The sequence below is a fragment of the Zootoca vivipara genome, chromosome 3 (genome assembly GCF_963506605.1).
Source record: "Zootoca vivipara chromosome 3, rZooViv1.1, whole genome shotgun sequence".
In the NCBI taxonomy this organism is placed as follows: Eukaryota; Metazoa; Chordata; class Lepidosauria; order Squamata; family Lacertidae; genus Zootoca; species Zootoca vivipara.
In genome coordinates, this window is record NC_083278.1 from 9,054,536 (window position 1) to 9,075,762 (window position 21,227).

General features: G+C 44.1%; 1 protein-coding gene across 9 annotated transcripts in view; it reads left to right on the forward strand.

Annotated features, from left to right (window-relative positions):
* ZC3H13 (zinc finger CCCH-type containing 13) overlaps positions 1–21,227 on the forward strand; it is a 51,345-nt gene that overhangs the window by 19,224 nt on the left and 10,894 nt on the right. For 6 of the 9 annotated variants that reach the window (XM_035110187.2, XM_035110188.2, XM_060272390.1 and 3 more), the window contains 8 exons: positions 6,171–6,279; positions 7,227–7,366; positions 9,996–10,153; positions 12,338–12,538; positions 13,250–13,420; positions 14,575–14,909; positions 15,919–16,386; positions 17,153–17,335. In XM_035110187.2, coding sequence (XP_034966078.1) covers positions 6,171–6,279; positions 7,227–7,366; positions 9,996–10,153; positions 12,338–12,538; positions 13,250–13,420; positions 14,575–14,909; positions 15,919–16,386; positions 17,153–17,335 — 1,765 coding nt within the window. Of the gene's footprint in view, positions 1,300–6,170; positions 6,280–7,226; positions 7,367–9,995; positions 10,154–12,337; positions 12,539–13,249; positions 13,421–14,574; positions 14,910–15,918; positions 16,387–17,152; positions 17,336–21,227 lie in introns of all 9 variants that reach the window. The other 3 variants (XM_035110191.2, XM_060272392.1, XM_060272391.1) reach the window with 2 other exon arrangements.

The window sequence follows — 21,227 nt, forward strand, 5'->3', positions numbered from 1 at the left end:
GTTTTTTTTTATCTTGGCCTTAACTTCTCAATGTAGATTATGGATTGGGCCCACACACACATGAGCAGAAATGTGTGCATATAACAGGGATTTTTCCACCTCTCTTCTCCACTGAGCTTGCCTCCTTTGACAACCAATCATCTCCTGAGGATTGGAAGTTCATTTGTGTAAGAAGCTTGGACCCAGTTTCTGCCAGTTTTGTGTGTGCTACATCAGACTTTTCCAAGCAATTCCTCAAACCACAGGACAGTTTTTTTCAGCTCCACTGGAGGAAGGTATGAGAAAGCCTTGTGCAAGGGAACATTTGCATAACGGTGGTGAAAACTTGCCTTAAGATTTTCACCTCTGCCCAATTGAAAAATCTGGTATGTTTAATATTATATTAAAACCTAGCCAAAATTGCTTCCGCATATATACAAGTTAAACTCATTAGGGTTTCAGTAGAACACAGTCTTCATTTTCTGTGGTATTTACTACTAGAAGGAAGTCATGGTAGTTTATTTGAGAAAGGTCCCTCTGTGCTAAATTGGATATAAACCAGAACAAAAATCCATTTTTTTCTCTCTTTGTATGAAAATTAAGAACTGAGATATTTATGCAATCTGTACAGACATAGATTTCTGGGGTCTGGAATCTTTACTTCTTGTGACACGTTGGTAGCTTAAAGCTCTAGTTAGAATGTGCATTGCTTAAGAGAGATATATAAAAGCTTCTGTTGCTTTTCAGATTCTCTAAGAAACCAGTCTTCAAATAGCTTCTTAACCTGTCTTTTTACAGCCTTAATTATTTTAAATGAAATAAGTTCTTCAAAGGGTTAACTTAATCCTGGGGGAAGAAGTTCTGTGGCATAGGTGGAAATCCTTACACTTAGTGGGACAACTTCATTGGACACTACCCTAAGACTTCAGTGGTTCAGAATGTAAATACTTTTCAGGATCCTAAAATATGGTTAACCAAGGGAAAATAATGTAAAATTCTCCACATTACTGTCAAATGCTCATGAATTTCTAAAATGCTCATGAAGGTCACATTTCCAAGTTGGGTGAGAGACTCTTTTTAGTATGTCCCCTAATTTCACATCCGATTTTGTCACACAAAATTGTAGTCATTTGCCTCAGTCAAGACCCCCAAACCCGTAACAATAATCAGCTTTTCTTTTTAAAAGAATTGGCTGAAATAAGTAACACTTGATTGGATTGTTTATAGAATTTCTAAATTGAAGCAGTGTGGGGAAATCTTGCATTTTGGATGGACTAACTGGCCGATTCGGAAGGAAAACTTCATTTTCAGGTTCCACGTGTGAGTGGTTTGTTTATATCATTACTTGTATATATTAAAATGCTTGGAGCTGACTAACCCATGAGGGTATTGAAATTATTAGTTCCCTGACAATTGGTCCAAACATAAACCAAGGCACCCTAGTCAGTAACTAGGCTGAAAATGGGACATTTTAAAACCTGATTGTTGCCCCATGACCATGCATGGCAAATCAATAATCCTGAGCAGTTTTAGTGTTTATGAACATTGCTTGACATCACAGTACTGATCAGCCAACAAGATAGAGGCAGTATATGATTATCTGGCTTTTAGCCTATTCGTTCTCCCTAACCAATCTGTGAAATTTCATAGCCGTGCAGAAAGGTGTTGGGTGTGTGTGTGTTAGTGGGCAACATTCCCTGCCCCTGATTCCTCCCATTTAACACCCCAGTTTCTTTTTTTCCCCTTCAAATAATTTTTATTATTTTCCATTAACCACATCACTGTAAATACATCCTAATTCCAATTTCCTTCATAGAACCAAAAAACAAAACCAAAAACAAAAAAGACAAAAGAAGGCCTACGAAAAAGAAGGCCAAAAAAAATAAGAAAAATAAGAAAAAAGGTGAAAAAGAGAGGAAGAAAAAAACAAAACAAAACACAAAAATAGAAATTAAACTTCTTAATTCAAATCATTTCATAACCATCTAGACTTCCCCGACTTCCCCCACTCTGAATTCCTTGTTAATTATCAATTGGACAGTTTTCACAATAATAATTCATCCCTTCATAATAATCCAAATTAACTTTCCTGCTTTACACATAATACTCATATTTATAAATCTATACTTTCAATTTTATATTTCCAATTTCCAAACTTATTTCAACTCTCTTTCAATTCTTCAAACTTTTAACTCTTCCCTTAACTTATTATTTTTTACCAAGAATATTTTTTTTTTCAAATTATCAAAATCTAACCTCTTTCCTTCTCACTAATCAATTTATCACATCCCTCCTACTACTGTAACCGAATCCCTTAGACATTTCAATGAATTCCATTTATCATACCCAGATCATGCCATACATATCAGTCCATTAAAAATATTTATCACTTATTCATCCTATTCCCACCCTTTCCCAGACCCACCCCCAATGTTCTCTCCCCATCTTCTGCCCCCCCCTTCCCATCAAGACATGTTGCCCAATCCCTCTCCTCTTCCTTTGCATTCTTTTCCCCCTCTATATCTTGGAGCCAAATCTTTACATTGTCGATCTCCACATCTATCTCTTTTTTCCTCCTCTTTCCTTCCAGTTCCCAGCTTTTACCCTGAACTCCTTCTCTCACTAGGAGTTCAGCGGTGTCCACTGTTTCATTTTTGAGGACTCCTTGTGAAGAATCTATATCTTGCCCCACATCTCCCACTTGTGGAGCACTGTGTTGTTCATGTTCCTCTTCTTCTAAAATTTGTGGTTGTAAGTCTTTTGTGCTGTCTCTGTCTCTCCATGATTTGTTGAGCTCCTGCAGTTGTTCATTGTCTTGCTTTAACACCTGTTTAATGTCCGATACCACAGAGAAAATCTTTTGCCAAGCAAAGTCTTGTGATGTTGTTATGACTGGGTCGTTCTCAGGCATCTCGAATTTCATGTGGCTCTAATTGTTTGTGCATCCGGGTAAAGGCAGGGATCAAGTTCCAACTTTCTCCTCGCCATTTTTTATTGGATTGAGTATATTCCATCTTCTTTATAAAACTCCATTGTCATCAAATGTCTCTTATAATCATTATCCTCGTTTCAACGACACTTTTTAAATATCATCAGTTACTCAATTCCAAATCAAATATTTATAATCCAATTTTCTTAATTGATTTATTATTCTCAAGGTCCGTTCACTGACCTGTCCAGGGACCCGGGTCCAGTTTTCAGAGGGACTTTCTTTGAAGTTAATCCCAATTTGCAGGCAATCCTGTTAGCGTCAATTCTCTCCCCTGCGCCTGCAGCTGGGGAGTTTCTAAGTCCGCTTCCTGGTAAATTAAAGCTGAACTTTTATGACAGCCAAGGGCTTATTTGCTGTCTCACTGTCTCTCAGAGGAGGGGTAATCGACTTCCTTTTTAAATTACCTCGTATTGCCAATTCAGATCCAATTAAATGCCAAAGGTTTATATAAATCCGATGATTGGGTTCTTACTTTAAAAGAATCCGCCGCTCTCCTCCGTCGGAATCAGGGCTTCCCCCCGCGAGGGTAAGATGGCACTCAAAATGGCTCCCGCGGCGCCTGTCTCCACTTTCTCCGGGGCTCTTTCCGAGCTTACCGGGCAGTGAAGGGGCCTGCGATCGGAGCGCTGCTGAGCTTTTGCCCCCCAAAAGCCCAATTTGGGGTTCTATGGGAGCTGCGTCGCCCCCGCGGCTTCCCCCCCCCTCGCGGAGTCGGGCTGTCTCGGGAGCCGAGACAAATCCTGCCGATCGGAGCTGGCGGCAGACCGGAAGTCTCTTAACACCCCAGTTTCTGGCCCTATCACATTCAGAGCCAAACACTGGATCCATCCCCCTGGATCAGTAGGCCTGTCTCTGGCTCACTGATAAGTCAGATGAGGAGGCTGAAGACCCAGGCTTTTTAAGATGCTGACTGTTGTAGAAAGGGCAAAGCGACAAGCCTTTTGCAGATCAAACTTCCTAGTCCAGTTTGCTGCAGTAATGAATGCAGCATGCTTGAGGGACAGGTAAGGGAATCTCTTACCTGTACCTTCCTGCCAAGGAGCTGAGCACAGTTTTTGCGTTTGGGGAGGTTAAAGATTCAGAAATGCATCTTCTCCTTCCGCTTGGTTGCAGGGGAGTGATTGCCACCACTTGTTTGATATGGAAGAAAGGAATATATTACCCCACTTTGTTTATACAATTAAAATATACTGCAGAGGGAGTCGTTTTGTGTCCCTGAAGGCAATGCTTTTTTCCCTGATTAACATTGTGGTCTTTGCATACTTGCACCTGTCTTATAGGGTGGCTGTTTGAAACTTAGCATTTGCCAGGGAACGATCCATCTATGCTGATGTATTAATTTGTTCTGCTGATATATTTTATATTTGTTTTGTGAATGTAATCTTATTGCTGATTTCGTGCTGTTCATCACACTGCGGCATTTTTTAAAACGTGGTGTTTGTAAAATAAATTAGCAAGCAAACATAGGCCTGAAAAGTAAATAGCATTTACCTGGTGAGTGTGTAAATGCAAAATGGAGCCTCCAGTTAGAAATTAAGGGTTGGAAATGAAGATACAGCTGTCCTCTTAACTTCCTCAGGCCTTTTCCTGCACCGCTTCTATATCCCCACGAGGGCTTAATGGTGTGGATATAAGATCTCTACATCCAGACCCTCGTTGCAGGGCTATCTTAGTGATTCAGCTCACCCCTGCTTTCTACATATCCAGTAGCTACTATTCTCTGTTTAAAAACCTGTATTTTGTCTCCCACACAAGTCCTACTGGAAATTAAGCTGTAACATTTTCAGACATGGCTGAGTAACTTGCACCCTTCTGACTAGTGAGCTTTTCATACAGCTGGTTTAGTAGCTACCATATGTTTTGAGGTCCTGAAATCCCACCACAGGAGATAGCACAGAAATTCTTGAGCTGGTTTCAGGGTGTGTGTGAGGGGAGGAAAGCCCAGTTTGCACTAGCGGAGGTCCTTTTGTGGGCTTCCACTTGCACAACTACTTAGCTGAATCCCACCCATATTTTAATATCCTGATTTGTGAATAAACTGACATTTGAGCCAACCAGTTCCTGAATTTGGACACTAAGGAAACTCTTCATTCAGAATCAGCTTTGTTTTATTTCCTAATTGTTCAACCCCCAAGCTTCGTGCCTGCTTTTAGAATTCCAAGCATTATATCTGAACTAAGCCTTTCTCTTTTTTGAGTTACAAGTAGGTAGCTGTGTTGGTCTGACGTAGTCGAAACAAAATAAAAAAATTCCTTCCAGTAGCACCTTAGAGACCAACTAAGTTTGTCATTGGTAGAGCTTTTGTGTGCATGCACGAAGAAGTGTATCTGAAGAAGTGTGCAGAGCCTAGAGCTTGCCGATCAGAAGGTCGGCGGTTCGAATCCCTGCGACGGGGTGAGCTCCATCCCAGCTCCTGCCAACCTAGCAGTTTGAAAGCACGTCAAAGTGCAAGTAGATAAATAGGTACCGCTGCAAGCGGGAAGGTAAAAGGGCTCTGGTTCGCCAGAAATGGCTTTGTCATGCTGGCCACATGACCTGGAAGCTATACGCTGGCTCCCTCTGCCAATAATGCGAGATGAGCGCGCAACCCCAGAGTCTGTCACGACTGGACCTAATGGTCAGGGGTCCCTTTACCTTTAAGGTGCTACTGGAATGATTTTTTTATTTTTATTTTCTCTTTTTTGAGTTCTCGTAAGTATTCCTTGACACACACTGCATACTAGAAGGAGGAGTATGTTCTATAAGTCTGAGTTTTCAACCTATTCTTTTTTTAATATCTGGAACTTGGGAAAAGCAAACCCTTCTTGAATGTTTTCATGAAAAAGCAGAGTCATGAAGTAGGGGCGGGGTGGGGAAAGACCCCAGCCACCCTGCTAAATGTGCCTGCTTCCAACTATTGCTTTTTAAAATCAACTGACTTACTATTTATTTATTTATTTGAATTTCTATACCACCTTTTTATCCAAGGATAAGTTGGGGCAGTTTATAATATAAAAACACAAAAATATATAACGTAGTGAGAAACAAAACAAAACAACACACACACAAACACACACACAGAGAGAGAGAGAGAGAGAGAGAGAGAGAGACAGACAGACAGACAGACAGACAGACAGACAGACAGACAGACACTCAGACACTGCCCACAGTTCTAAAGGCCTGTTTTGTTTGAATTTGCCTGTTTTGTTTTCCTCTGTAGAAAGAATCCTCCAGGGGGAGGCACAGGGGGAAGGAAGATATTAAAATTACCAAGGAGAGAACTCCAGAAAGCGAAGAAGAAAATCCCGACTGGGAAACAAACAGAGACGGTAGGTGCCATTGGCTACTAGATTCATTGAGCCAAAAAAATGAAAATAAAAATGGACTGAGAGAACTGCAAAGGAGTGAAGTTGAATTCCTTATAAATATATCTCCTAAAATAAAATTATTTTTAAATAGCTTTTGAATCCTGAGTAGTTTTTAAATAAGAAAGTAGACTAGACAAGATTGGATACATGGTATGCAAGAAAAGTGTATTGGTTTGTCTAGTTTTAAAATCTCTCTTTTCAAAATACATTTAAAAATAATGTACTGCGGAAGCATTACATAACAGAGTCCAGAGGGAGAGCAAAAAATCACTATTGAATGGAGAGAGAAATGAATGTAACAATAAGGGTTTCAGAACAATCAGACAATGTATTGTATACAGGCACATTTAATAATAGTCAAACGGACCCTTTAGCACAGGAAAAAGCATTTCTGACGGAGTGGAGAAGCATTGGTGGTGGCACATTTTTCTGCCCACCTTTCCCCCTGTCTAAATCTCCTTGTGTTAGACTAAGACAGTGTTGTTCATAGGATAAAAGTGAGATGAATATCCAGTTATGTTACCCGGAACTCTTGGGGGGGGGGGAGCATTATTTAAAAATAGGTAATTTAAAGAATTACCTTTCAGGGTAACATAGTTTAGTGACATCACTGAATAATTTCAGTTCTAAAAATCAGTGTCTTCCTGATTCTTAGTAATGTTACGTTGATCACCCTGAATCCATTAAATCAGTGTTCCTCAAACTTGGCTCCCCAGTCTGTTGTTGGACTATAACTCCCACCATCCCTAGTTAGCAGGACCAGTAGTCAGGGATGTTGTAGTCCAACAACAGCCGGGGACCCAAGATTGCATTAAATAATAGTCATCCTATAGTTGACATTTTTTTAATATAGAGAATGTCAAGGATAACAGTTCACTGACTTCTCTTGTTTGCTTTAATAAATTAAGATTCTGATAACGGAGACGTTAACTACGATTATGACCACGAACTGTCTTTGGAAATGAAGCGCCAGAAGATCCAGAGAGAGTTAATGAAGCTTGAAGAAGAAAACATGGAGAAAAGGGAAGAGATAGTAATTAAAAAGGAGGTTTGTATCTCAAAAATAAAACATCACACAGCCAATAAAAGTTTTAAGAATTAAGATTTGAGCAAGCCTTCAGGATAATAGTAATTAGTGACGCATCTGTTGCTTATAATGGCATACACTGTGCTCTTGAGCTTCCTTTTAGCTCCACAAATAAATGTGGAGTCACAACAATTAGTTTTTATTTATTTCATAAAATTTATAAACCGCTTGAATGTAAAGAAAAAAGTCAAAGCAGTTTACAAAAAACAATAAAATTATCACTAAGTAATCATAATAGTGATTACTGCGTCCATAATAGGGACACGGGTGGCACTGTGGGTTAAACCACAGAGCCTAGGGCTTGCTGATTAGAAGGTCGGCGGTTCAAATCCCTGTGACGGGGTGAGCCCCCGTTGCTCTGTCCCAGCTCCTGCCAACCTAGCAATCCGAAAGCACATCAAAGTGCAAGCAGATAAATAGGTACCGCTACAGCAGGAAGGTAAATGGCGTTTCTGTACGCTGCTCTGGTTCACCAGAAGCGGCTTTGTCATGCTGGCCACATGACCTGGAAGCTATACGCCGACTCCCTCGGCCAATAACGCAAGATGAGCGCCGCAACCCCAGAGTCGGTCACGACTGGACCTAATGGTCAGGGGTCCCTTTGCCTAATCATAATAGTATAAGACATTTGGAAATAACAACAACAACAACTTATTATTTATACCCCGCCCATCTGGGGTATAAATAACAGAAGTATTAAAATAACAATAATTTATTAAACATTATAAGCTTTCCTAAACAGGGCTGCCTTCAGATGTCCTCTAAAAGTCTGGTAGTTGTTTTTCCTCTTTGACATCTGGTGTGAGGGCATTCCACAGGGCGGGTGCCACTACCGAGAAGGCCCTCTGCCTGGTTCCCTGTAACTTGGCTTCTTGCAGCAAGGGAACCGCCAGAAGGCCCTCGGCACTAGACCTCAGTGTCTGGACAGAACGATGGAGGTGGAGATGCTCCTTCACGTATACTGGACCGAGGCCGTTTAGGGCTTTAAAGGTCAGCACCGACACTTAGAAAGCTAGAACACCTTGAAAGCTAGAATAATAGACTAAAACAGATTAACACTTGGCATCAGCTTTCTAAACATCAGGGTAAAGGTAAAGGGACCCCTGACCATTAGGTCCTGTTGCGGACGACTCGGGTTGCAGCGCTCATCTCGCTCCATAGGCCGAGGGAGCTGGCGTACAGCTTCCAGGTCATGTGGCCAGCATGACAAAACCGCTTCTGGCGAAGCAGAGCACACGGAAACGCCGTTTACCTTCCCGCTGGAGCGGTACCTATTTATCTACTTGCACTCTGTGCTTTCAAACTGCTAGGTTGGCAGGAGCAGGGACTGAACATCAGGGTAGACATGTCAAAAAAATATTTTTAGCAGGCACCGAATAGAGTACAGTGAAGGCGGTTGCCTGGATATCTTAAAGGCAGGGGGGTGTAGGTGCTGCCACACTAAAAGGTTGAGTTCTTACAAATGAGGAACAGGTTTTGTGTAGCACCTGTAATAGTTCTGCCAGTCAAAGTGGTTGAGTGAGCCCATATGGGGTAAGGCAGTTTTCGTAGATAAAACCAAATTGATCAGGGCTCTATCTACTAACAGTAAAGCTTTGAACTTGTCCCGGTAGCAAATCAGCAACCAGTACACAACTCTTTATCCTTTTTGTCATTTCGTACTTCATTTTTGTTATCGTAGTTTTAAATTGTTTTTAATATTGTGCTTTTAATGGTGTAACCCACCCTGGGGGTCTTAGACGAAGGGTGTATAATTGATAATTGATACTAATAATAATTTTGAACGATTACCGTGATCTCAACCTTCAGCAATACTTTATAAATGTCTTCACAGCACGCGTGCATATCCCAATCAAGGTGTCTTTGTACCTGTGCTTATGTAGCCAAAACCACAGCACTTGTAAGCTAGAGAGCAAGTATCGGAGTTGGAGTAACCCTGAGATACAAGTACAAAAGAATATTTAGGGGAAGGAACTTGAAAGGGGTGGGGGCACGAAACAACGGCATGTTGTTGAGAGATTGAGGTCGTGCAGGAAACTAGAAGGGACAGGAATTAGAAGACAGACTTGGAAGACAGAAACAGTTACGTATACATAATGGGCAGAAAGGACCATCTCTCTGCCTGGGTATGTCACTTCTAGTTCACACTGAGTAGCTGTTTTTTAAATGTCCATAGGGATGAAGGTGAGAAATGCCCAGAGACATCCATGGAGACATGTGGCCCTTGATGTTGTTGGATTTCAAGAAACATCAACGCTAGCAGCTAGGTTGGTGGTCAGGGATGATGGGAGTTGTAGTGAATATCTAGAATACCACAAGTTGCCCAGCCCTGCTTTTTAAACCCAATACCAATGAGGTTTATAAGTGCCTGTAGCCCAAACCAGCACCCACCCATGAACAAGAGGAAGGTATTTGCATATTGAACCCCGAAGTTTGCTGAACACAGCGTGACTGGAAGAGGAAAGAAAGAAATGGAGCAGAAAGTCTGAACAGAAGCATTCCACACTGCGACTTTTTGTTGCTGGACTTGTAGCAATGTACAGTAAAGCAAATTGGGGCATTAACAAATGTATTGTTTTACTTTGTTAAGATTTCTCCAGAGGCTGTTGCATCAAAATTATCCTCGCCTTCACCAAGAAAATCTAGCAAATCTCCAAAACTGCGATCAAGCCCCAAATCTTCCTCCTCAACCGCTAAGAGGGAGAAAAAGACTTCTGCAGTTTCTTCACCCCTCTTGGACCAACAGAGGTTAGTATATATGCATGTTTGGTAAAAGAAAATGTGTGTTATTTCTTGAGTGGTGGTGTGGCCTAAAATTTGTTTAAGGGGGTGGATGGTGCTGGTTGTTCATCTTAGCCACAGCTCCCCAAGTTAATGTACTGTATTAGAGAGGGAAATGTTTTGGGTTTCCCCCCCTACAATCAAGTGGTATATAATTTTAATGACATGAATAAATAACATTTATGTAATTTTAAATTTGTGAAGCTTCAAATAACATCTGCCGTAATAAATACCTTGAATTTTTGTAAATGTTGTACATAGAATGGGATGACCTTCTGCTGAGGTATCTCAGCCAAAATTAAGATTGACTGCAAACCAAGCTACAGAACCCTGCTTTGCAGTGTGTTCGCAAAGCATGATTTTCATTGTCTGCACCAACCAAAGCATGCTTAAAGCCACTTCGCCACCTCTAACCTTTCTGCTTACAAGGTGGCAAACAGGTCTCCCTTGCAGATGCTCAGTGGGATGAGATTTCTCTCAGCAGTTTAAATGGTTGTTTCACTGGTCTTAACCAAGGATGAAGTAGCAAAACCAAGTTTAATGCCAACTGTTGTTTAGACAGTTCATGAGAAATAAATGTAAAATTATTTGTAAAAATAAAACAATTTCTCTTGGCTTCAAAGGAAAACATGTTGGAAATTATAATCAAAACATTAGAGATGACATGGGATAATTATGTAATCTAATGGATTGATGTTTGTGTATCTTAATCTGCTTTATGATCTTTTTGAACACTGATGAAATGCAAATAATCAACTCTTGGGTCTGGGCAACAGTTTAAAATGTTTTCAAATGTTTTAAATGGTTCTAATTTTGGTTCCTGATTTGTTTTTGTTGGGCTGGTGTTGGTTAAATGTTTAGTTAGGGTATGCAGTTATTTTGTTGTTGTTGTTTAGTCGTTTAGTCGTGTCCAACTCTTTGTGACCCCATGGACCAGAGCACGCCAGGCACTCCTGTCTTCTACTGCCTCCCGCAGTTTGGTCAGACTCATGTTGGTAGCTTCGAGAACACTGTCCAATCATCTCGTCCTCTGTCGTCCCCTTCTCCTTGTGCCCTCCATCTTTCCCAACATCAGGGTCCTTTCCAGGGAGTCTTCTCTTCTCATGAGGTGGCCAAAGTATTGGAGCCTCAGCTTCAGGATCTGTCCTTCCAGTGAGCACTCAGGGCTGATTTCCTTCAGAATGGATAGGTTTGATCTTCTTGCAGTCCATGGGTTATTTTAATTGAGTATAACTATAAACTGCTTATTATTTTTTGTTATCATTATTGGATTCTGTTGATTCATTGGTTTCTGTTACTATTGGTTTCTGTTGGTTTGTTTGATGCTTGTACAGTATAGGATTTTTTTTTAAAAGCTTGATGTTTTGTTGTGTTTTTGTATATGTTGTAAGCTGCCCAGAGTGGCTGGGGAAACCCAGTCAGATGGGAGGGATATAAGTATTATTATTATTATTATTATTATTATTATTATTATTATTAAATCAAATCTGGTATGCTTTCTGTTTCTTTTCTTTGGAATAATATTTTGTACAGTTGTACCTCCGCTTACTTATCCCTCTGGATACGTAAACTTCGGGATGTGAATGCAGCAAACCCGGAAGTATTTTTCCTGGTTTCGCCGTGCACGCATGTGCAGAAGCTGTCCTCCGGTTGCGAATTCTTCAGGATGCGTCCTGACCTCCGGAACGGATCCTTTTCGCAACCAGAGGTACCACTGTACTTGATTCTGTTCCAATTTGAATATGTACCTTCAGTAAAGGAAGAATCACTCAATATCTGTTTAAATTATTTGCGGACCCAATGACATTTTTGCTCAATTTTTAGCTGCAATTCCAGTGCAGCTCTGTGCAGTTGTAGCAACCTCTTTTTGTGTGCTCAGATTCACCAGATGGATTAGCCTCAATCATGTGTAGCACGTTGATGCCAAGAAGCAGCTCTCGCTGTAGAGCAACCCATTGTGAGCAGCATTCCTCCCTTTCAATGGCTACGGCAGACTTGGAGTGAGAATATATTGTGGTGGTGGTAGTTGCTTTGAAACTTTAGGTAACTTTCCTCCAGCCTTTTGGGGTGCAGCTCTAGTTCAGGTAGCATTTTGTGATTAAAGGCACACCAATTAACCCTTCCAACACTTGTTTTCTCAACCTGTTTTAGGAGTTCGAAAAATAACCACAGTAAAAAGAAAGGTCCTCGTACACCTAGTCCTCCACCGCCAATACAAGAAGACACGGCACAAGGAAAGAAACACAAGGAGAAACACAAAGCTAAGGAGCGGTTAGAAGAGAAGCCAAGGGAGGTGAAAGAGAGAGGCCGTGACTTTGAAAGACACAATAAAGAGAAAAAAGAGAAACAAAGGTATTTATTTGCAGTATTTTTAATGTTTGTGTATAGTAGTTTGTCAAGCTTTGCTACATATGTAATTCATAGACTACTAAACACTCAAGGGCTTATGTCCATCTTGCCACCACTGAAGGCTTTTGATTTGTAGTCTGTTTACCTTTTCCTGATCACATGATACACTACAAGTCTTGGAACTTACTTGTTGCGATCTGAAAGTGCGCCAACAATACCTGAAATCCAGAAATGGAAGGCAGTCTTCAACAGGGCCCACCTTAGCTAAGTGATGACCATTTGCAGCACATTTGGCATTTCTTCCTGCTTCCCTTCTTTATTTACAGTTGGATGGGAATTGAGTTTCACTTGGCTTGTTCATAGTCTCCCATGGCTGCCAAGCAAACCTTGGTCTCATCAGCTAGGATATCACTGTACTGATGACAGTAAACCTTGGGTAGCCCACGGGTGGTTGGCATAGTGGAACTTGGAGGACCTCAGAGGGAGAACATTTTCAGGAGGTTGCCAGCAGCTACTTTGTGCCGCCACCCCCCAAACTGGATAGCAACTGCCAGGTCTAACAGCTCTCACCAGTGCATTATCGAAGGACTGCAGAAAGCTCTGAGAAGGGTGCAAGTTCATCTCTAGCCAAAGACATGCTGACCAAAGCCACAAGCAGTCTCCATGTCGTTGTTGTTGATACCATGTACCTATTGCTGTTTGTATATTCCTCAGAGATCCCTCAGAAAGTTCTCATAGACAGAGACGTTCACCTAGTCCGGAAGAACAGTCTGGTAGTAATTCTTCTCCTTCAAGAGAATATTCTCCTACCACAAGGAGAAGGCAAACATCTTGGGCTCCAGCTAAATCCAGCAGCCATAAACATTCTCTTTCGCCATCTTGCAGGTAGAGTAATTACATACTGTATATAGATTTGTTTATTGGTTGGTTTGTTTTTAAAAACCAGTTGTAGGGATATTTTCTTTGCACCCAGAAAGTTGAAATACCGAACTTGTGTAGCCCAAATTAGGCTGCTTTCCATGTTAGCTACAATATTGATTGGTGTGATTTGATACGCACATGCTCAATTTTGTTGCCAAAGGTGGTATTACCATTTGGGGTCCATACATAAGTTGTTTAGAGTTCTTGTGAGAAAGAGCCATGGGATTAGTACAACAATAATAGCCTGAGACTAGTCTAACACTTCTAAAAAGGTCAGAAAATGGAGCATCATCTCTCCTGATTAGATATGAACTGTACTCCATAATTGTTATATTAACTCCATTCCAGATTCCAGATAGAAGTTTGCAATTTGTTTCTCATGTAGACTCATTGCTAGACAGAATTTAAAATACAGTGGTACCTCGGTTGTCAAATGTAATCCCTTCTGGAAGACCATCCGACTTCCAAAGCGTTCGACAATGGAGGCTCAATGGATGGTCCTCAGAATCCATTGAGAAAATGGAGAAACGCGCCTTGGAAGCCGTTCGACTTCTGAGGTGCATTCAAAAACGGAAGCAATTACTTCAGGGTTTTCAGCGTTCGAAAGCCGAAACGTTCGGTTTCTGAGACGTTCGAAAACCAAGGTTCCACTGCAATCCCTATCTGGAACATATATCTATGCAAGCTATCTGAATGCATCAGCTGCCATTTTAGCAAGAAGCTAGCAGCTTAAAGTGATAAACCCTAAGTCTCTGCATTATTGGTCATGTTACTCAGGATCAAAGTAGAACATCACATCTCAAATAATATTGTTACATACTATGTCTTTGGATCTCACATTGATGTTATTATATATTGCATAAAATGATTGTCAGAAAATTACTTGCCTTTCTGAGTCCGCAACATTATCATTTTGGTCACAGTGTAAGCTACCATAATTTCAAATCTGATGGGCAACATTGTTATGAAATTATCTGTAAATATTCTTTCGTGCATCAGAGAAATACTTGGTAAATTTAGGCTAGTTGTATTGGATTCATTTTCATCAGTTGAAAAGGTGTTGTATAAGGCTCAGGATGTTCATTCCACATATTTCCCCCCGATTTCTATGTCTGCAGGTCTGCCTCACCACCAACTCAGCACCATTCTCCCGTGTCCTCAAGACATCACTCTTCCTCATCTCAGTCAGGTTCTTCCATTCAGAGACGTTCTCATTCACCACGTCACAAAAGAACTCCTTCTCCCTCTTACAAAAGGACCGCTTCCCCACCTGTAGGCCGTTCCTCATCTCCATATCCTCACCGAACCTCACCTTCTCAGCAAAAACAGACCCCTTCAAGGCATCGTTCACCAGTCCGAGAGAGAAGCCGGCATGATCGTGAACGGATTTCACAGTCGCATGATCGTGAGCGGATTTCACAGTCACATGATCGACGCCACGAAAGGAGGGATGGTATGAATAGGGATAAGAATAAAAGCAAACTTTATATTCGTAGTTCGTAAGAACATTTTTTTAAAGTTACAAGAGGCCAGGCATTATTTCTCCCAAGACTTGTTAAACTCAAATATTGAATTGCTGGCTGTTGTATTAACTACAAAAGACAGCATTACTAACATCATCAAGCTTATTGAGAAAAGTTAATGGAGTTGTTGATCTACCGGTAACAACTCCTGTCCCGGGAGTTAATAATAAACCATTAGTAAAGCTTTTAGAATAAAAGAGCTTGTCGAGGAAGAAAATAAATATGCTGCTGCAAAGGGAAGTTACTTCTCATCACCTTTCTAGAATTATTTGAGGGTGTTAACAACTTTGTGATCAGTGAACATTTACCCTGATTTTTCAAAAGTCTTTGTCTCTGTGCAAACACTCCTGTGGAAATTCAGTAGGAATGTCATAAATGGAAAGCACTTTATTTTATTTTATTTTATTGATAACTGGTTAAAGATAGGAGGCTGATGGGTTTAAATTAGTCACATTGGTGAAAGTCTGAGCTGATTCAGAATGACTTCTCTGAAGTGGCACAAGAGTAGAATGGCAGAAGAGGAGCAGGATGAGTGCAAAATCATAAAACAAAAACAAAACTTTGCCTAAATCAGCAGTCTTTGGAAACCATAATGTAAAATTGCTGTGAACAGAGCTCAGTGTGTTGCAGGATAAGGGAGATGGAATGCAATATTTTTTGTTTTGAAATATGTTTAAAATGTGTTTTGCCACAATAGCTTGATTGATTGCATTGGATATATATCAAGCTTTGCCTGGCGCATTGAACAAAATACACACTACCCCCCTTCAAAAGAGAGTGACAGAGTTTGTGTGACTTTTCATTTAAGAACCACCATCACCCTTTAAAAATGTCCCTCTGCTTCCAACGTTTCTTGTAGTTTTAATAGATTGCAGTTTAATTTTAGAACTGTTTGTGCAATTGACTGTTCAACTGCAGGTGTACTAAATTCCCTTTCAGAGACGAGAGGAAAAAGGGGAAGAGAGAGAGAGACTCGAGAGGAACGTGACTATGACCAAGAACAGAGCACTCCCAGGGATCACAGAGACGATCGAGAATCGAGGGATGGGCGGGAGGGGCGGGACCGAAGGGAAACCAGGGATAACAGAGACCGTCGGGATTTAAGAGAATCTCGAGACACTCGGGACTCACGGGACACAAGGGGCTGTAGCAGAGACAATAAGGAAGGTCGCGATCAGAGAGACCTGCGTTCTGCACGGGACACCCATGACTACAGAGACCGCGAGTGTCGAGACTCCCATAAAAAGGAAGAGCAGTATTTGGAAGAATCACGTAGCTATGGAAGAACCCATGGCAGAGAAGAGAGCTCTCGTTCCGAAACGAGGACAGACTCGAGAAGTGAGAGTAGAAATGAATCTAGAACTTCCGGAAGAAGTAGAGGAAGAGGACCTGAATTATCGGACAAAGGTATAATAAATGAAACGCTGGGTTTTTGTTGCATGATTAAATTTCTAAATCGTCATGAGGCAAATTTCATTAAAGTTGAACTGTTTTCCTTCACTAAATCTCCTTTCACCATTAAAATTCTGTTGGCCTTCTGCCCCACTTACGAACTACAGACACCATCCTGTTTAATTTATCCTGTTTAATTTATCTTGGGTATTCCAAAGAGTTATGAAATACTTAGGAGCAGATGGGTAATGGGAAGGTAGAAATCCATTTGATTATTGCCTTTTTAATAAGCATTTGCTTTTAAGTGTTAAGAAATCTAATACTAGACTGTATTTTTCTACATCACCACTCTGATCCCTTCCACCTCTGCTTGACATGATTGCCCCTTTCACAACAGATTTCATACCCAGTAGGTAAACTATCAGGTTTAGAGGATGCAATTTTAATTCACCAGTATACCTACTGAGAAAATAACAGTGGTAGTGAAATTCAACAGGGTTGGCCCACTTGTGTGGCAGACTTCCGCTCATACAAATAGGATTGCCCTGTGGTCTCCTCCCCTGTCCCGGACTCCAGATCCATTTCAGAGGGTTACAAGACACTGCAGCATATTTAGAGACTTGCAGGAGGCACAACACTAGCTCTCGCCATACATGTATTTTTAAGTTAAAACTAATTATAAACATGTTTAGATTATAAAAAAGGTTTTAGCCATCCTGTAACCTTTCAGCATGGCAGCAGGCCATCTCCCTGTGCTTTTCAACATGTATGTTTTCATTAGGTAGTCGAGGAGCAAGGGGATCTCAGGTTGACAGCCACAACACCAGCAGCAGCTACCACGACAGCTGGGAATCTCGGAGCAGTTATCCCGACAGGGATCGCTACGAAAACCGTGAACACACGAGGGATTCTTCCTTTGAAAGAAGGCATGGGGAAAGGGACAAGCGCGACAACAGAGAGAGAGGTAGGCGCTGTTTATACTTTATCAGTAAGCAGCTGAAGCAGAACAGTTTCCTAAGGACAGTTATGCAGGGGGGAGAGTGACTGTTAACAATTTAATAAAGAGGATGGGCTCTGTGAGGGACAGGGGATATCGCGAAGTCCCTCCCCTCCTGAGTTCAAGCCCGTCCCCGAGCAAAGGGGAAAGCAGGGAGAGTTCCGATTCCAGTGGGGAAGCAGGAAGTCGTGTCCGAGGCTCAGGCAAGGTAGAGGAGCCAGGGTCCCAGGTGGGACAGGAAGGGGCAAGCAAGGGGGGAAGACCCATCCCTCCAACTCCAGAATTACGCAGGAAGAGGAGGGGCAAGAGGATGGGTCTGCCAAAGCTTTTGTGTTGGAGAAAGACGCGCCAAAAGCCATTAGGAGGTTCTGAAACCGACTGACAACATCGCTCCGTGTAAATAGCAATGACTTGAGCACTGTAAATACGCAGCACCAATAAAAGAATAAAATGCAGAGCTGCGTAGCGTCGTTACTCTGAAGTAGTCCACTCCGGCCACTGTGACAGCAACCTCCTAATCATTTTTGGGCTACTTCGGAGTTGCCGGGATGAGCGTGTCCGAGGCGGAGAAGTGGCGGCAGATCGCTGAGCAAGCCCAGCTAGAACTGCAACAGCTGTCGCTGCAGGCGCAGGGAGAATTGAAGGCAGCTAAAGAGGAGACTAAGAAGGTCCAGGACGACCGGCTACAACTTGCGGAACAGGTGAGAGAGCTCCAGGAAAAAGAGCAGCATTTAAGGGCGGTGGCGGTAGACCTCCAAAACAAGCTGGATGCAGAGAAAAACAAGGCGGGAGGGGCTCCCCAAGTCCAAGTGCTGCCAGGAAGGAGAGCAGGGACCCTTGTAAGCAAGTTCAATGGAGACCCGAAGGAGTTTCAGGGCTTTGAGACTGAGATCGTGTATGCTCTTGAGCTGCACCAGAATGAGTTCCCCGATGATGAGCACAGAGTAGCGTTTATTGTGGAACATCTCACCGGAGCAGCCAGGGAGTGGCTAAGACCATTAATCGCAACCAAGAATCCTTGCATGAAAAATGTCCAACAATTTCTAGAAGGTTTGAGGACGATGTATTCGTCCGATAGTCATTTGGACCAGACTAAGGAGGAACTGCATAATTTACGCCAAGGAAATATGACAGTTCGCGCATATTGGGCGAAATTCACCATGCTGGTGCACAGACTGGGGTGGGTTTTGGATTCGCCTCCCATGCAAGCTGCGTTTTACTTGGGTTTGAGCGAGGAGGTGAAGGATGAACTCTCGAGAGGTCCAAAGCCCAGTACTATGGATCAGCTGAGCAAAGCAGCTCTGGCGGTGGGGGTGAGGCAGGAATCCCGGTGGAACGACAAGCAAGCGACGCGCGCAAAGCGGGCTTGGTTCCCACGGTCGCAGGAGAAGCCACTCCCTCAACAACCCTTTCAGGCCACGCCTGGAGCCAGCCAGGACCAGGAGCCCATGCAGATTGATAGCGCGCGCGCGCGGGCTTTTCAAAACCCAGCGGCGCCAAGACGCAAGGAGGGAAGGGGCGGGAATTGCTTTCTCTGCAACTCACCCCAGCATCTCGTCAGAGACTGCCCACATCGCAGGGAGTGGCAAGGAAAGGCGGGAACGGTGGTGCCCTCCCCCACTGACGCAGCACCACAGCAGGGAAACGGGAAAGCCTGGCTGCAGGAGACAAGGGGCAGCAGCCAGGCACAGTCAGCAGACAACAGCCCCAGCCCGCCCACCCGCACAGAGAGGTGCAGAGCCAGCCCACCCCTCCCAGAGCAGGAGTGGTTCTAGAAGTGACGCTAACGCTCCCAAATGGCTATCCCCTGACGGTCCTCGCCTTAATTGACAGTGGGGCGTCCGCCAACTTCTTCTCGAGAAGCTTTGCAGAAGAGCACCAAATCCAGCTTTTGCAGTTGGATTTTCCTCTGCACGTAGCAACCATTGACGGCAGGGAGCTGCTGGGCGGGGCCATCACACATCAAACCCCCCCCATGAGAATGACGGTGGGAAGGCACTCAGAGACACTGGCGTTCAACGTCACCACCATCTCAGACCCCCCCATCGTCTTGGGCATGAGCTGGCTGGCGCGCCACGACCCCTCCATCAGTTGGCACCAGAGGTGCATCACGTTTGGGTCAGACTTTTGTCTGGAACATTGCATGCAGCACCAACCAGGGGAGGGGCCTCCGATAGCCACGGTGGCCACCATGCATATCAAAGGGGGTGAGGCAATACCCAAGCAGTACTGGGACCTGCAGGAGGTCTTCAGCGAAGCGGAGTCCGACCACCTACCCCCGCACAGGCCTTTTGACTGCCAGATCAACCTGGTGCCAGGGGCGACGATACCCCCAGCCAAGCTGTACGCCATGTCAGACCAGGAGCTCGAGGATCTGCGCGCTTTCATCGACAAGAACCTCAAGCGGGGGTTCATAAGGGAAAGCAAGGCAGCAGGGGGCAGCCCGGTCTTCTGGGTGGACAAGAAAGACACGCAACAGCGCCGTCTTGTGGTGGACCTTATGTCCAAAATGTGTCACTTTATACCGTGCGCCAGGGCAGTCTCGGCAGAAGAGACAGCCAAACTGTTTGTTGATCACATTTTCAGACTGCATGGATTACCTTTAAGGGTTATTTCGGATCGTGGCCGCCAATTTGTTTCCAGGTTCTGGCGGCGGCTCATGAACCTCCTGCAGGTGGAGGTCAGCTTGTCGACGGCTAGACACCCGCAGACCAACGGACAAGCGGAGAGGGTCAACGCCATTCTGCAGCAGTACCTGAGATGCTACGTCAGCCAGCGGCAAACGGACTGGGTGGATCGCTTGCCACTAGCAGAATTTGCCTACAACAATGCAGTGCACGTCTCCACAGGGGTGTCGCCCTTTAAGGCCAATTACGGGCGCGACCTCAGATCTTTCCCAGAGAGGGAGAGGGAGGAGGAGGAGGAGGAGGGCCCGCAGGCTGAGGATTGGGCAGAGGAACTGGAGACGGTGCACCAGCAGCTCAGAGAACACTTGGAGAGGGCCAAGGAAGCGTACAAAAAGGGGGCAGATCGCCACAGGCGACAAGGGGAGGTCATCAGGGTGGGGGACAAGGTGTGGTTGTCCTCGGAGGGCCTTCCCACCAGAGGGAGGTGCAAAAAGCTGGCACCCAAAAGGCTGGGCCCCTTCACGGTCACGCAACAGGTAAACCCGGTGGCATACAGGCTGGCACTGCCAGAGGACATGAGGGTGCATCCAGTGTTTCATAGATCGCTGCTGTCGCCGTACAGGGAAAGCAGCAGGCTCCGAGACAGCGAACAAACCCCCGAGGGAGGGGGGGAGAGGGAAGGCAGGGAGCAACTCAATGAGGCCACGGCCATCCTGGATTCAAGGTGGGGGGTGGGGGGACTGGAGTACCTCATGGCATGGGAGGATGCTCCACCGTCCCAGAATGAATGGGTCCCAGCCACTCAGATACAGGAGGAATTCTTGGTGGAAGAATTTCACGCCCTCTTTCCCCACAGACCCAAGCCCTGGCACATGGAAAGGGAGGGGGAGGAGGAGGAGGCACGGGAGAGCAGCTCACCATGGCGCTGGGAAGCGGAGTTTGAGGAACCAGAGGATGAGGTATGGGTGTCACCGAGATCCACCCAGTCAGAGGAAGGAGCAGATTGGCAGAACGTTTTTACCCCCACCAGCTCTGACGCCACGGACTTTTTGGGATTCCCGTCCGCCCAGGCGGAAGGGGGGGGCTCGCAGGACTGGGGGGAGGTATTCACACCAACGGGCTCGGAGAGCACTGAGTTCTTAGGCTTCCAGTCGTCACCGACACATGGGGGGGGCCTGGGGAGGGGTGAAGGAGAGCTTGGGAGGGGGGTGGATGTGAGGGACAGGGGATAT